The sequence below is a fragment of the Ambystoma mexicanum genome, chromosome 3q (assembly GCF_040938575.1).
Source record: "Ambystoma mexicanum isolate Mex_15411 chromosome 3q, UKY_AmexF1_1, whole genome shotgun sequence".
Taxonomy (NCBI): Eukaryota; Metazoa; Chordata; class Amphibia; order Caudata; family Ambystomatidae; genus Ambystoma; species Ambystoma mexicanum.
This window is the reverse complement of record NC_090926.1, coordinates 374,278,822-374,292,926: the sequence shown is the minus strand read 5'-3', so window position 1 is coordinate 374,292,926 and position 14,105 is coordinate 374,278,822. Positions and strand designations below refer to the sequence as shown.

The following is a 14,105-nucleotide window of genomic DNA, read 5'->3' as shown; positions in this document are numbered from 1 at the left end:
TGGTGTATGCTTGTGAGTTTGTGTGCTGAGTTGGGGGTGGGGGGGTTCGGGTCTGTATGGGTGCATGGTGTATAATTGAGTTTGTATGGTGAGTTGGGGGTGGGGGGGGTTTGGGGAACCTGTATGGGTGCATGGTGTATTCTTGTGGGATTGTGTGCTGAGTTGGGGGTGGGGGTTCGGGTCTGTATGGGTGCATGGTGCATGCTTGTGGTTTGTGTGCTGAGTTGGGGGTGGGGGGTTCGGGTCTGTATGGGTGCATGGTGTATGCTTGTTAGTTTGTATGCAGGGGTGGGGGGTTGGGGTCTGTATGAGTATGTATGCATGGTGCATGCTTGGTGGCATGGGGCATAGTGTTTGCTTGAGGGGTGGGTGTCTTGGGGCATAGTGTTTGCATGAGGGGTGGGTGTCTTGGGGCATAGTGTTTGCATGAGGGGTGGGTGTCATGGGGCATAGTGTTTGGTTGGGGAGTGGGGGCCATGGGCATAGTGTTTGCTTGAGGGGTGGGGGCCTTGGGGCATAGTGTTTGCATGAGGGGGGTGTCTTGGGGCATAGTGTTTGCATGAGGGGTGGGGGCCATGGGGCATAGTGTTTGGTTGGGGAGTGGGGGCCATGGGGCATAGTGTTTGCTTGAGGGGTGGGGGCCTTGGGGCATAGTGTTTGCATGAGGGGGGTGTCATGGGGCATAGTGTTTGCTTGAGGGGGTGTCTTGGGGCATAGTGTTTGCTTGAGGGGGGGTGTCTTGGGGCATAGTGTTTGCGTGAGGGGTGGGGACCATGGGGCATAGTGTTTGGTTGGGGAGTGGGGGCCATGGGCATAGTGTTTGCTTGAGGGGTGGGGGCCTTGGGGCATAGTGTTTGCATGAGGGGGGTGTCTTGGGGCATAGTGTTTGCATGAGGGGTGGGGGCCATGGGGCATAGTGTTTGGTTGGGGAGTGGGGGCCATGGGGCATAGTGTTTGCTTGAGGGGTGGGGGCCTTGGGGCATAGTGTTTGCATGAGGGGGGTGTCATGGGGCATAGTGTTTGCTTGAGGGGGTGTCTTGGGGCATAGTGTTTGCTTGAGGGGGGGTGTCTTGGGGCATAGTGTTTGCGTGAGGGGTGGGGACCATGGGGCATAGTGTTTGGTTGGGGAGTGGGGGCATTGGGGCATAGTGTTTGCTTGAGGGGTGGGAGCCATGGGGCATAGTGTTTGCTTGAGGGGTGGGGGCTATGGGGCATAGTGTTTAATAAAAATTAGGGGTTGAAAAAGCCTCCTGCCACGCCACGCCACGCCTACTCCCCACCCACATTTACTTTTCGGCCCACTATAGCCATCATGTAGGGTACTTTCGGTCCTCTCTCAAAATCAGTTGTGCACCCCTGCCTTAGCACAACCCCACAACCTTCCTCGCCTCTCCTTCCTACAAATAGGAGGTCATCCAGGTAGTGCACCACTCTTGCCCCTGCGCACCTTCTTCTAACTGCTCACACGAAGAAAGTGCTGAATAGCTCGAAATAGTGGTACAAGATAGCGCAGCCCATTGACATGCACTTGTCGAAGTAGAGCTTGTCCTGGAACTGGAGCCCCAGCAACCTAAAGCTATCCGGGTGGACTGGCAACAGCCGGAATGCTGACTCATTGTCCGCCTTTGCCAGCAGAGCCCCTGTTCCTGCCTCCTTCACCAGGTCTAGTGCCTCATGGAAGGAGGTATAACGCACCGAACACTGGTCCGGATCAAGCCCAATGTTTCTGGACACCCCCTTTGGGTAGGGGAGATGGTGTATCAACCTGAATTTCCCCTCTTCTTTTTTAGGGACCACTCCTAGTGGGGACACCACAAATTCTTTGAATCGGGACTCATTGAATGCCCCCTCTATCCTCCCTAGCTTTATCTCCTTGCTAAGTTTCAACTCCACTATCTCCGGTTTGACAGATCCTGACTTCAGTTATTTTGGGACCACTCCACTGTGCACATTGATACTAGGTATCCTGAAACCCTCTGAGAAACCCCCCAAAAGCACTGCCATGGTTACCCTGTCATGACAGGAATTCAGCAGCCGTCGCAGTGTCTCAAGCTTGATAGGGGTTGGGGCTATTACCCCCTTGCTAGGTACCCCATCCTTCTGCTTAGCTTGTTCCCTCGGCTTGGGCACCTGTTGCTCCTTATTTCTGCGTCAGGCGGCCGTGTGGTGTCTGCCACATTTGCTGCACGCATGCCTGAACTTGCAGTTTGCCCCGCACGTGCAGTTCCCTTTCTCAAACTTGCAGCAGGTGGTGTCCCTTCCTGATCCGCTGCCCTTGGACCAGACACCACTCCCGCCCAAAAGGGCCGCCATCCTCTATCGTTACCCTGGTAGGACCTGCCCCACCAGCTCTGGCATTTCCTCTCCCCCGGTTGCTGCTGCTCCCCCACTGGCAAGACCTTTTGCTGGTTGATAGCTATCATCTTATGGATGTACCCTGACACATCCTCATCATCCCAGTTCATGCTTGGAAACATCTGCATTTTCAACCTGAACCCCTTCGAGCCATGCGTCACCCCCATACTCCTCATGAGCCTCATGGATGCGCTGCTCGTATGTGAAGAGCGCAGCAGCGTCCCCTGGGAACTTCTCTACCATGATGGAGGTGTACCTCCTGAAGGCATATAGCCAATTCATGATGTTGCTTTCTTTCCTCACTCTCTTCCTGCTATCCCTCTTGGCATCCTCTTTCTTGGCCTCCTTTACTATGTCAGCCCCACCTGCTCAAGCTCAAGCAGAGTGAATATGTCTATGAAAACCTTGATCCAATTTCTTTCCTTGATTTCCGATGGCATGTGCCACACTAAGCCTGCAACCCTAGTGGTCAATGGTGTGCACCCTGGGCCCATCCTCACCCCCACCACTGATGTACAAATGTCTGCTATCCTTACCGCACCTTGGAGGCCCCTCTTTTTGAGCCCCCACGCTTCCCCAGGAAAGTCCACTGGGAGGGGACCAGCTCCTTCCCTTCCTGCTATCTCTTGCCCGCTTAGCTAGGGAGCTGCGCCCCTCCCCTGTGGGGACTGATCGGGTGCTGCTGCGCCCCCTCCCGCCAGCGCTCCCCCACCCACAATGGCTACATCATTTTCCCTCTGTTGTGGGCCTGCTTCTCTCCCCCAGTGCTGTGCTCGTGCCACCTCCCACATTTGCCCCAGCCTGCAACCCATAGTTATTGCTGCAAGCATTCACATTCTCGACCGCCTGCTGTCATGCAAACCTTTCAGTACTCCCTCTATATGCATCTCTACAATCATTTTGATCCTCTCACCCAATACGGCCTGGTCTGCTGCTTATGCTTAGGCGTGTCCGTCTCCCATCTAGCTTCAACCACCTTCCACAATGCCTTCCTGGCTCTTTGTGGTCTTTTGGCTGCTGGTGGGTCATTCTCTTCTTCCATTGCTTTCCTTTTCAGAGCTGCGTCCATTCTCTCTGGTGCTTCGGAATAACTCTTCAATGCCTTTCTCTCCTTTGGCTCTGTTTGCCCACTCTACGGGGGAGGGGGAATGTAGTCCTCACCCTTGGTATCTTCCAGCACTACCAATGTCTCTTGCTCGTTCTCCTCCTTTACCGGTGCCTGCGCTATGAGCCAGTCCACCCCTCTGTCCTTTGTGGCTGCTCTGATTCTTCTCACAAGGTCCGCCATCTCCTCTAGAGCTTCCGTTCCCTGTCCTCTTCTTCGATATTTAACACTTTTTAAAAAAAATTTCTACTAAAATTGTATGTATGGTCCTGCTTTTCGTTCTGCTGCCACTGAATGCTGGGGCCTTTGTGCCTGTTGCTTGCCGCTCCACTCAGACTATAAGCATGCACTTATACATTGCTTATTTAATCTTTTCCCCAAAGCACTGCGACGAGGAAGATGAACACTGCATGTCAAATCCTTTTGTTTTGTTCCTCATCCAAGATGGCCACCGCTCAATCCCCTCACTGTCAGACCGTTCTTTTCTTTCAGCAGCACCTGTATGGTGGGCCAGCTCATCAGCCACTCCAAGATGGCCACCACACTTTTTGTCCTTCTTTTATTTCGGGGGCCCTTGAAGGAAGACCAGCTCTGCTGCGCTGATCCAAAATGGCCACTACGTTATTGGGTCCTTTCTTCTAGGTTCATGTGTTTGCTCTGCTCAATCACCCTCCCATAATTCTTAGCTGTGTTGCAATACTTTATCCCTCGGAACGGAGTCCGCCGGCTAAAACGTCCAGTGTTGCTAGGTCTGCTTATTATAAGCGACTTTGGGCTTCTTTTTGCTCGAAGTCGCTTATAATTTTTGCTGGTCGCTTGTTGTGGTTTTTGTCTGCTTATTTCCCCTATTAACCGCTTATTGTTGCGCTTATTCAGTTCACTGATTCAGTGAACTGAATAAGTGGTTAAGAGGGGTAAGCGGGCAAAAACCGTAACAAGCAGAATCACTTCCCCGGCAGTCAGCACTCTTCAATCTAATTCCCGTTGCGGCGCAGCGACCCCTGCTGCTAAGTTTCATTAGCAGCAGGGGTCACTGTCTGTGCCGCAGCAGGGATGTGAAAGCACTACAATAAGCCACAGAGATGTTAACTCTTATTTAAATCATGGTCTAAGAGTTAACATCCACGTGGCTTACAGTGGTGCCTTCACTTTTCCAGATGCAGTGCTTTCAAGGGAAATCCTGCTTTTTTGTATGAACCCGTGACTTTCGCTATACTGTAAAGGTTGACACTCTCCGATAACAGCGTTAGACCGCCTACCCTGCCCTCCCTTTTGTGCCACTTTTTCCCACAGCTCCGGACACACTGATATGCTTTCTTGTGCTGCCGAATTCGTCACGTCATAACACAAATGATAGAAATGTTTGAAACGATGGAGTAATTTAGGCGAAGGCTGGGCACAGGATGGGGTGGGTCATGTGGACATGCTTGTGTTTGGCAAGTGCTAGCCAGCCTTCTTTCGCATTCCATGGAGGAGGTTGATGTTGAGAGGTGTTATGTTTTTAGGCGAAGGCCGGGCACAGGATGGAATGGGTCATGTGGACATGCTTGTGTTTGACAAGTGCTAGCCAGGCTTCTTTCATATTGCATGGAGAAGGTTGATGTTGAGAGTTGTTATGTTTTTAGGCAGAAGGCTGGGCACAGGCTGGAATGGGTCATGTGGACATGCTTGTGTTTGACAAGTTCTAGCCAGGCTTCTTTCATATTCCATGGAGGAGGTTGATGTTTAGAGTTGTTATGTTTTTAGGCGAAGGCTGGGCACAGGATGGAATGGGTCATGTGGACATGCTTGTGTTTGACAAGTGCTAGCCAGGCTTCTTTCATATTGCATGGAGAAGGTTGATGTTGAGAGTTGTTATGTTTTTAGGCAGAAGGCTGGGCACAGGATGGAATGGGTCATGTGGACATGCTTGTGTTTGACAAGTGCTAGCCAGGCTTCTTTCATATTGCATGGAGAAGGTTGATGTTGAGAGTGTTATGTTTTTAGGCGAAGGCTGGGCACAGGATGGGGTGGGTCATGTGGACATGCTTGTGTTTGGCATGTGCTAGCCAGGCTTCTTTCATATTCGATGGAGGAGGCTGATATTGAGAGGAATTATGTTTTTAGGCGGAAAGCTGGGGACCACAGCAGTTGAAGGTCTCTGTGTGGCAAGCACACATAATAACGACTTAAAAATAAAATACTTTTTTTAATAAATGCTTTGTTCTAACATTTTTTGTTTATGTTTTTCTCTATGTATATTTGCATTATTGTTATATTTCTTACTTTTGAGACCTATCCACAGTGTTTTAGAGGTGCGCTTGTTTTTTCAGCTTATTTGGTTGGGAGTCAGCTTGTTTTGGGCTTGTTTTGAGGGGGCATTCAGCTATTTTTTCCTTTTGACCTGGTAACTCTTTCTCCCCTCATGGATTATTTCTTGATCCTTACCTATTTTCTTTCTTGGGGGGCGCTGGCATCCACAGCTGCATGCTACGCCTGCTTAGCGGAGCTTGGCCCACATGAATCTCTGGCCTCGCTCCCCATCCCCGCTCTGAACTGCTGCCACTGGAGCCTAATCTCAGAGCCGACCGCAATCCCCTCGCACCTTTGCTGTGCCTGGATGCACATGTACCAAAGTGTGTGCTTAGATTGCCCGACCATGCTTCGCCACCACTGGGCAGTAGGCTCCTCCATCACTACACGGCGCAAAGCCATGACTGCTCCTTGATGTTTGTCTGCCGGTCCACGCTGCCACGGATCAGGTACAATGCTGACTTGCTGCAGGGGAAGCGTGTATGCACATAGGCCGCTCCGCCTACGTGGGCTCTATTTAAAGGGTCCATATTTATGGCCTCATTTCCTGCCTGCGCCTTGCATTTGAGGCGGCAGGCGGAGTGGGGGGGTGCTCGCCCCCCTCCGCCCTGTTATCCCTCAGCGCTGCAAGCCCCTGCAATCGGGCAGTGACAGAGCTTTGGGGGGGGTTTCCTCCTCCTCACCCCCTTATCCCAGGTCTCTTCAGATCCTGATTCCCCCCCACCACTATCCCCACCGATTGCATGCAACGTAGTGATTATATGGTTGTCCCCCATAAGGATACTGTTGCCTCCTCTGGCAGCCAGCACTGGCGCTGGGAGGCCCCCCGTTCCCCTCTGTAGCTGCATTGGGCTTCATGTGTTTCCTGCAGTGACTGTCTTGAGCTGGCTCTGCCTTCCTCTTTGTCTGTGCTGATCTTCATACGTCTCTCTAGATGACCGCGCTTAGATGTCTACAGCACCAGTTATATTTGTTTATGTAATTGGGAAGCATGTAAAGCGTATGTTCGTTTTGTACACACGTAAGTGCGCTCCCTGCCAAAACAGGGTTGGAAACTAAACAAATTAATTTGAGCAGTGGAGACATGCTTGCCGAGACAGTGCTAACAGTGTGATCTCGGAACAGGATTCTGTACTGTGCATAGTTTAGTTTAGTTTTTTTATTTATAAAGCGCGGCCAAACCCTCAGGTAGCTGGGCGCATTAATCTTGGGAGCAGCATAGTTACATAAAGGGTTGCACTTGATGGGTGCATAAGGTACATACAGTAAGTAGCACATAGGTGAATACAGTGGGTGGCACGAAGGCAGGTACAATGGGTAACGTAAGGACCGGGTTGCATAGCGGGGGCAGCCCACTTCGATACTCCAACCTTTAGTAATTCTGTCCCTCGGTCCTCCCCTCACTGTACCTTCTCTCTGCATCACCAGGAGCTACTCAGTAATTGGCAGCCAAGCCTATTTAGTGGGCGTAGCTGCTTTATTGGTGAGAGTTGACTTACAGGTGATCCGTAATTGACTACCCAGCAGCAGGAACTACACTGGGCCGGCGTCTGACTGTGCCACATGAAGACAACCTGGATACTCTCCAAGCACACACGTTGCACAGTTTCTTAATTTTCTTGCTTACTTTTCGTGCAATGGCTAGTCTTCCTCGTTGCTTTGTCTCACACCCAAGGGTTCCCCAAGGATTTACACCCTGGGGTGCCATACGCATACATCACCAGCCCCCCTCCTGACTGCTGAACCCCTATGGTCATGACGGTGGATTACCTTTTGGACACACCAGGTAACTCTGCCGGGCGCCTCTGTAAGATAAATCACATTTCAATACATCACAATGGTTGCGACTGACAGCGCATCAAATCTAATATTTCCAGTCCTAGGAAGGGGAGTCAAACCTCTCCTACTGATGCCAAACAAAGAGGGCTTCTACCCCTGTTGGCCCCGCCCCCATGCCGCCTACTACTTGATGAGATTTCCTGCACCTCCCCGTCCTCTCTTTCCTGTCCCCCCTTATTAGGGCATGGGAGGGATGGTCACGAGTGTCTGGTGAGCATGCCCAATATGTGAGGGGGCCTGGCGCCAAGGCCTTCCTGTGGGTTGTGCGGCCCCCTTGGCTGTTTCTTCTTAGTGTGTGCAAATAGCACTGCCCCGTGTTCGCTACTGGTACTGGGTAAAGGCAATGTGTATTGAGGCCGCGAGGTGAATAAACGTTTCAAGAACTCACTTTGCAGTAGATGTTCTATGCTAAATTGGGGTTAGTAAATGGGTTCCGACAACAAAAGATGAAAACATTATGACCAAGCCAGAGAAAAAAGGGAGACCCTCAATTAAAATGAGTGAAAAGCCTTCAATTAAACTGAGTGAAATGCCTTTGTTCCCATGCACTGAGATGTAAGGTGTTTGTTTTGATTCTTCATGCTATTAGCACCCAGGGATATGTGCTGCGTCTCCTCCAGCTCTGCCATCTTGTTTTCTCTTGGCTGCTGGCCCAGGCACCTTTCCGTCCGCCCTCCAAATGAACCCTCACTCATCTCTACACTGCTCTGCCCCGCAGCGTCCTCCTGGCTCTCCCGTATGCTCCTCGCCACACCATGGAAATAGCAAAGCGACTTATGCCCTTTTCTATTTCATTTATGGGTCATAGTCGTTTGTAATTTTTTTAAGAGAAATTGGGCCCGCCCGTAAGTCTCTGCTACAATTTTCCATTAAATACCATTATCAGCCTTGCAAATGCCCCGAGTTGCTAATAGCTATTACCCTCTCGTCTGGGGCTGGCCAGGTCCCAGAACAGGACTCTCAGAGGCCCTCACTTGGCTGAAGCCTACCTTACGCTGATGGTCCGTTCCTAGCACTGTCTGCTCCTGATTGTGGGTGTGAGAGCTATGTTGCTTCATAGACATTACATTAAACGCCACTTTCCATCTTCTTACTTGGAGCAATCATTCCAGGTTCCTGAGTTTACCTCTTTTCCTAGAATATGCTCTGGCCCAAATGAAGAAGACAACACGGTACCCACCCACCCCAACCGCTTCCCCACAAGGTTTAACCCTTTACCCCACCCCCACATCCCATATATTTTCGTTATTTTTTTCGTTATTTATTTTTCGTTCTCAAGACTGTATACCCACTGGAAGGTCATATACGTACTATAAATAGAGCTTCCAAGTCCTCGCTTCAACTGGTGCTGGAATATGAAAACACAAGAGAATAGAGAGCTTTCAAAAGATGCAGACATGATGTAAGAGAACACTATACCATCCACGCAAATGCAATTATTAAAGCAAGACATCTAAATCGTCTAAGTACTATAAATAGAACTGAAATTAAATGGTAGCACAGACGGAAAGGGGAAAAGAGAAAAATGGTTGAGTTCCTCATTTCTAAAATATTTGAGGCATTCCGGTTTATTTGTTCTCCTCATGCTCCTTTTATTTACTGAATTGTATTTTTACCTTGGGTTTGTACTTTTAGCACGTCACTTTTTACTCTTGCGGTTACCCCCTTGACCAGTTATACTTCCTGAGCTAACACCCACCACCTTCACCAGGCCTGTTACACTGGCTACCACTAGTTGACAAATCGAGGTTGACCCTCATCACATCTTCCCCCTACTCGGTGGAATGTAGTTGATCATACTTCATCTTATAATTATCTGAACCCTCTTCAAATCTGTCACCGGGATCTAGGCCTCTCACCACGAACAATAGCACTACACTGGTTACTGAGTGAGGCGTCAAATTGTAAGACACCAAAGATTTACACAAGGCTTGAATCCAGTCCAAGTTACTAGAGAGTGACAATTGAATACAAGCTTTTCTAAAAATAAAAATAAAAGTGGTCTCTTTCCACCAGCCCATTGGCACGTGGGAGAGGAAGCATGCTGTGCACCTGAGCTCTGCAGGAACTGATGCATCTTCTCAGGGACAAATCTCTCCCAACTTCTTGTGACAATGTGTTCGATCATCCCCTCATTGTTAACTGTAGTGTAAACCTGAGGACTTTGATTGTGGTAACCACTGACATGGTTTCCCACTCAATCCACTTCATGGTATCGTCCTCCAAAACAATGAGACGAGTCGAAGAAGAGCCTAACATCTGGAAGGGACCTAGTGCATCCTAGGCCAAGTAGGTCCATATATGTGGCTTGATTGGGCGGTTAACTGACTTGTTTTTTATACTTCTCACTGTACTCGCATGGAGCACTGTCCATGGTTGGCAACTCATAGTGTTCCCAAACACTTTTTTGAATGAGACTAGGGCCTAGAGGTCCTCCAGGGCTACATCAACAAATCTACTTCTCAGAGCTATTGGTGGTAGGACGTGATTCCCTTTAACAGTTCCATTCTGAAAACAGGGGAGGTAATTGACTACGCCCTTCCATTCTTCCCTCAAACCTTTGTGAATAAGCGCAGCTTTTCGACTAGTCTTGCTGCACTCTTTCCATTCACTCTTGCCTTCTTCCAAGACAGTAGTGGCACACGCCGGCTCTGGTGTCCATCTCAACAGCCATCTGCCACCACATTGCATTCTCCTGGTCAATATTCCTTGCTGATGTTGTATTCCACCATCAATTATCCACCTACGGATCCTGGGTGAGTTGGTGCTCATGTTCTGGGATGAACACATGTGCAGTAAGGGTGTGTGGCCCATGCAAATTAGTAAAGGGATTCTTCTTTTTGGTCAGTTTACCCACAGATTAATAATAATAATAATAATAATAATTAACAATAATAAAGAGTCGGACACCATGCATCGGTATCACACACCAAACCTCTGCCATGCCTAGCACTGTGTCCCAAAGCACACGCCGGATTGCTCCTTCAATAGCCGCTGGAGAAAACATTTGATATATGGCTAGTTTCATCTTTTTTTCTTTTTGGAAGGAGCCGATTTCCTCGCAGACCAGTTTGTTGCAGACCCATTTGTATGTACGTTTTATTTACCACATTTCATTGCAAATGTAGAGCGGGGGGGGGGGGGTTGGTTTTAAGTATTCAGAAAGGTGGGGGGAAGGGGGAACCGAACTCCCCCCCCACATTTTTTTCAGTGAAATGTGGTAAAAATACAATTTGATACTGAGAAAATGGGCCTCAAGCAAAAGGCTGTGAGGAAACATCACAGAGCCTCCTTTTTTAATAGCTCCTTTGAACGCTTGGGCTTTAAAGCGCTACTCGTTGCAGAGATCCAGTCACAAACACTTCAGAGACAGTTCACGGATAAGAAGACGGGTGCAGCTCTTGGCCTCCAAGCACTGAGCACTTCAAAGAGCAAACGCTGAGCACTCATGTGCTTACCAGGGATGGGAAAATCCGCACGTGGAACCCAAATTCCAACTCGGGTTTCCTCCGGAGCAAATACAGATACCATCCCACTTAACGCACTCCATAAGCTACAAGGTGCTGTGCTCCTGAACCTGCAAGTAGTTGCACAAAAGGGTGCACACCCTCACAGGCAGTCACTGTATGAAACCCGTCTCAGAGGCGGCCTCCAAGAAGGCCACGTGCTTTCAGGCAGTAGCAGTCATAAACGATCGGACCTGGAGTCCAAAGCCCAGCCCACCCCCGCACGCACATGCACTCGCCTTTCATAACACGTGAATGATGGTCATAATTCTGTTTTTGTGCCAATAGACTTGTTTAGGAAATAGCTTATCAGCTAACAGTCGGCCTCATTATAGGTTTGGTGGTATCTCAGGTAAATCTGCTGAAATGCCACCAAACTGTATTACCGTTACTGTCACTTGGTCTTTCGGTATTACCGCCGATTACAAGTGGTGGTAGGCAGTGTTAGTCCCCCATTAATTGGAGTCCATAGGCCTACATTGGGTGTTTCAGCGATATTTACGCTGGCGGTAATAGCGCAGAATTGGCTGGGTTTGGGGGGTGGAGTGGCGGAATTACCTCTGGCTTCTTGCTGGAGGGTATTCTTCCACCTTACCCCAAACACGTAGTTGGGAGGTGCAGTGATGTGGCAGTAATGGGTTTCTGCTGCATTTTTACGGAACCACCCAACTTGTAATGACGCCCATGTTTTCGTTGTCTCGCACATCTACAACAATAACATTTCAGTGGGTAGTTCAGGTGCTGATGGTGGGGGAAATATTCCAGCTGATCCTTATTGCCCTTTTCTTGGGAGTTCTGTTCGGTATTCGAGTGTGAAATGCGCAGGAACTGCCTGAGGAATCTTTTGAGTGTTAATATCCAGATGACTCAAACCGCAGACCCTTGTTAATTCTGGCTATGCATATGTCTCTGAAACCTGCCAACGTTGTCCTCTAGTCGGCACTTCACAATATTGTACCGACCCACTTAGCTCTGTTTGCTCCTCAAATTCTTGTTCTTCTTTTCCCGCCAGGTCCGTGGATTCTCCTGGTCCACGTGCGATGACCTCCCACACCCAGTGACTATCGAGAGCTTGTCCATCAGCCCGGACCCCATCCATATTCCAGGGGACGTGACTGTGGCCGTTGTGATTTCCACCAGTATAGATCTCGAGCGCCCGCTGATGGTAATGTCATGTCATTTGCATATAAATATTGATCTTTGCGTTTGCTTCATTTCAGTAAGGGCAGGTAAGCGCCCCCACAGAGGTAAGACCATACACACACTGGCACATGCCCACTAGCAACACTGGTGGCAAAACATGTGTATAGAATTCCTAAAGTGCAAACCTACCTGGCCAGCAGTGGAGAGCGGCACAAGAGGGGGGATTGTTACAGAGTTATAGAAAGGGGGCGTAATGGGTAGTATGTGGGCAAGAGTTCAGACACATGTATACTGAACCAAATCGATGCAAACGCTGTCATGTGACCAGAGGACAATGGGAATAAAGGAGGAAAATGTATACAGTGGTCTCAATGACCTTTAATTGGAAGCCTGCACTCCTGAAAACTTAAACAGTGCAGAGTATAGGCAGAAGTGCAAAACGTCTAGTGTCAGGATCCAGAGCTGCTGCACTCGGCTTAGCAAGGCCTGGTCCAGTAGTACAATGCCCCAAACCGCCCATTCTCTCGTAATGGAGGGTTGTTAATAGTTTCAATTGTTTCCCGAGGTTCATCTTAGAATTTCGCTCTGGGGTGGGGTGAGTGACCTCTTCAGAAGTGGGCCTTGGAAGGACAGTCCTCTTGCAACAAAGCAATGCAAACAGTCATGTGACTGCTGCAATAATTAGGGGAGGGGGTCATTTTCCTTTGAATAGTAAATTGCCCGGAGGGGGCCACTTCTTTTTGAACCTCCGTGCAAAATGTCCCCTGCATGCAATGTTTAAACTTTCCAACACATAATGGTAAACTGTAAAACACAGGCGAAGTCCCCTTTACACCTTCCGTTTCCAGTCCTCTTGCTATTTGGCAGACCACACACTACCACACATAGGTTGATCATTTCTCCTGCCAAGCTCTGAAGGCCGTAAAGACCACCTTGTATTTCACATAGACACCCATGGGCTGTCAGAGCTCATTGTGCGTGAAACACATTGCAGAATTCGGGCAGCTGCTCTCTGCACCAGCTGGAGTTTCTGTGTTAGACACACCATTTCTATAGGCCAAGCAAAGGAGCATGGATTAGTGACAAGTGCCTTGAAGGTTCTCAGCTAGAATCCTCCATCTCTCCTTATCTCCCTGAAGGGCCAACACGTGCACACGTTCTTTCGGCAGGTAAGTTGCTGTTGACATGCATAGGTCTACATGGGTGTAAGAGTGAGGCTCCTTTACTGAGGTTAATGCCTGGAACCTGGTCACCAGCCAGCAGTCGACTTCTGGTAGCACATTTGGTCCGTGAAATGCCCTGAAATCAGAAACCCTGTTCTATGACTTATGAATAATGTAAACCTTTGCCAGGCCTTTGGAAGTAGCGCTCACCAGCTGTGCCAGTCTCGCCACGTTGATCCGCTGCCCAGATGTTCAAAGAAGCCAAAAAGGTTCTGCACCTGTCCCCGACTGTGACCTGAATGGGCGCACAGCACACCCTCTGTGAGCAGTTTCCCATAACATGATGAGTTGTGAAGTAGACCTGGTTCTCCACTAATCCTGCCAACAATCGTGTGTAAGGTATAGTTTCGTAGTTGATTACTCAGAGAAGATCAAGTTACAGATCTTCAACCATCATTGACAAAACCAATATGCCTGGGTTTTTGTGTAGGATGCAAAGCTTTTGTGACAAACGCAATGATGTCGTGTTTGTCTAAAGTTATGATTGTGTACGGTATTTGCAAACAAAAATAATGTTTAAGAGGTGGTGTGCCTAACACAGAAGGAATGGGAGCATGTGACTTTTTGAATATCTATCTTTATTGAGTTTTATAAACATAAACGCTACCAAAATATAAGACATACACTGTGATATCCAGAACC

The 14,105-nt window shown here is 49.0% G+C and overlaps 1 protein-coding gene across 1 annotated transcript in view; it reads left to right on the top strand.

The window, feature by feature from the left end:
* Nucleotides 1-14,105, top strand: part of LOC138447979 (ganglioside GM2 activator-like) — a 76,152-nt gene that overhangs the window by 18,173 nt on the left and 43,874 nt on the right. The window contains exons 4-6 of the mRNA XM_069604506.1: nt 7,277-7,392; nt 10,639-10,683; nt 12,110-12,262. Of these exons, the coding sequence (XP_069460607.1) occupies nt 7,277-7,392; nt 10,639-10,683; nt 12,110-12,262 (314 nt within the window). The remainder of the gene's footprint in view (nt 1-7,276; nt 7,393-10,638; nt 10,684-12,109; nt 12,263-14,105) is intronic.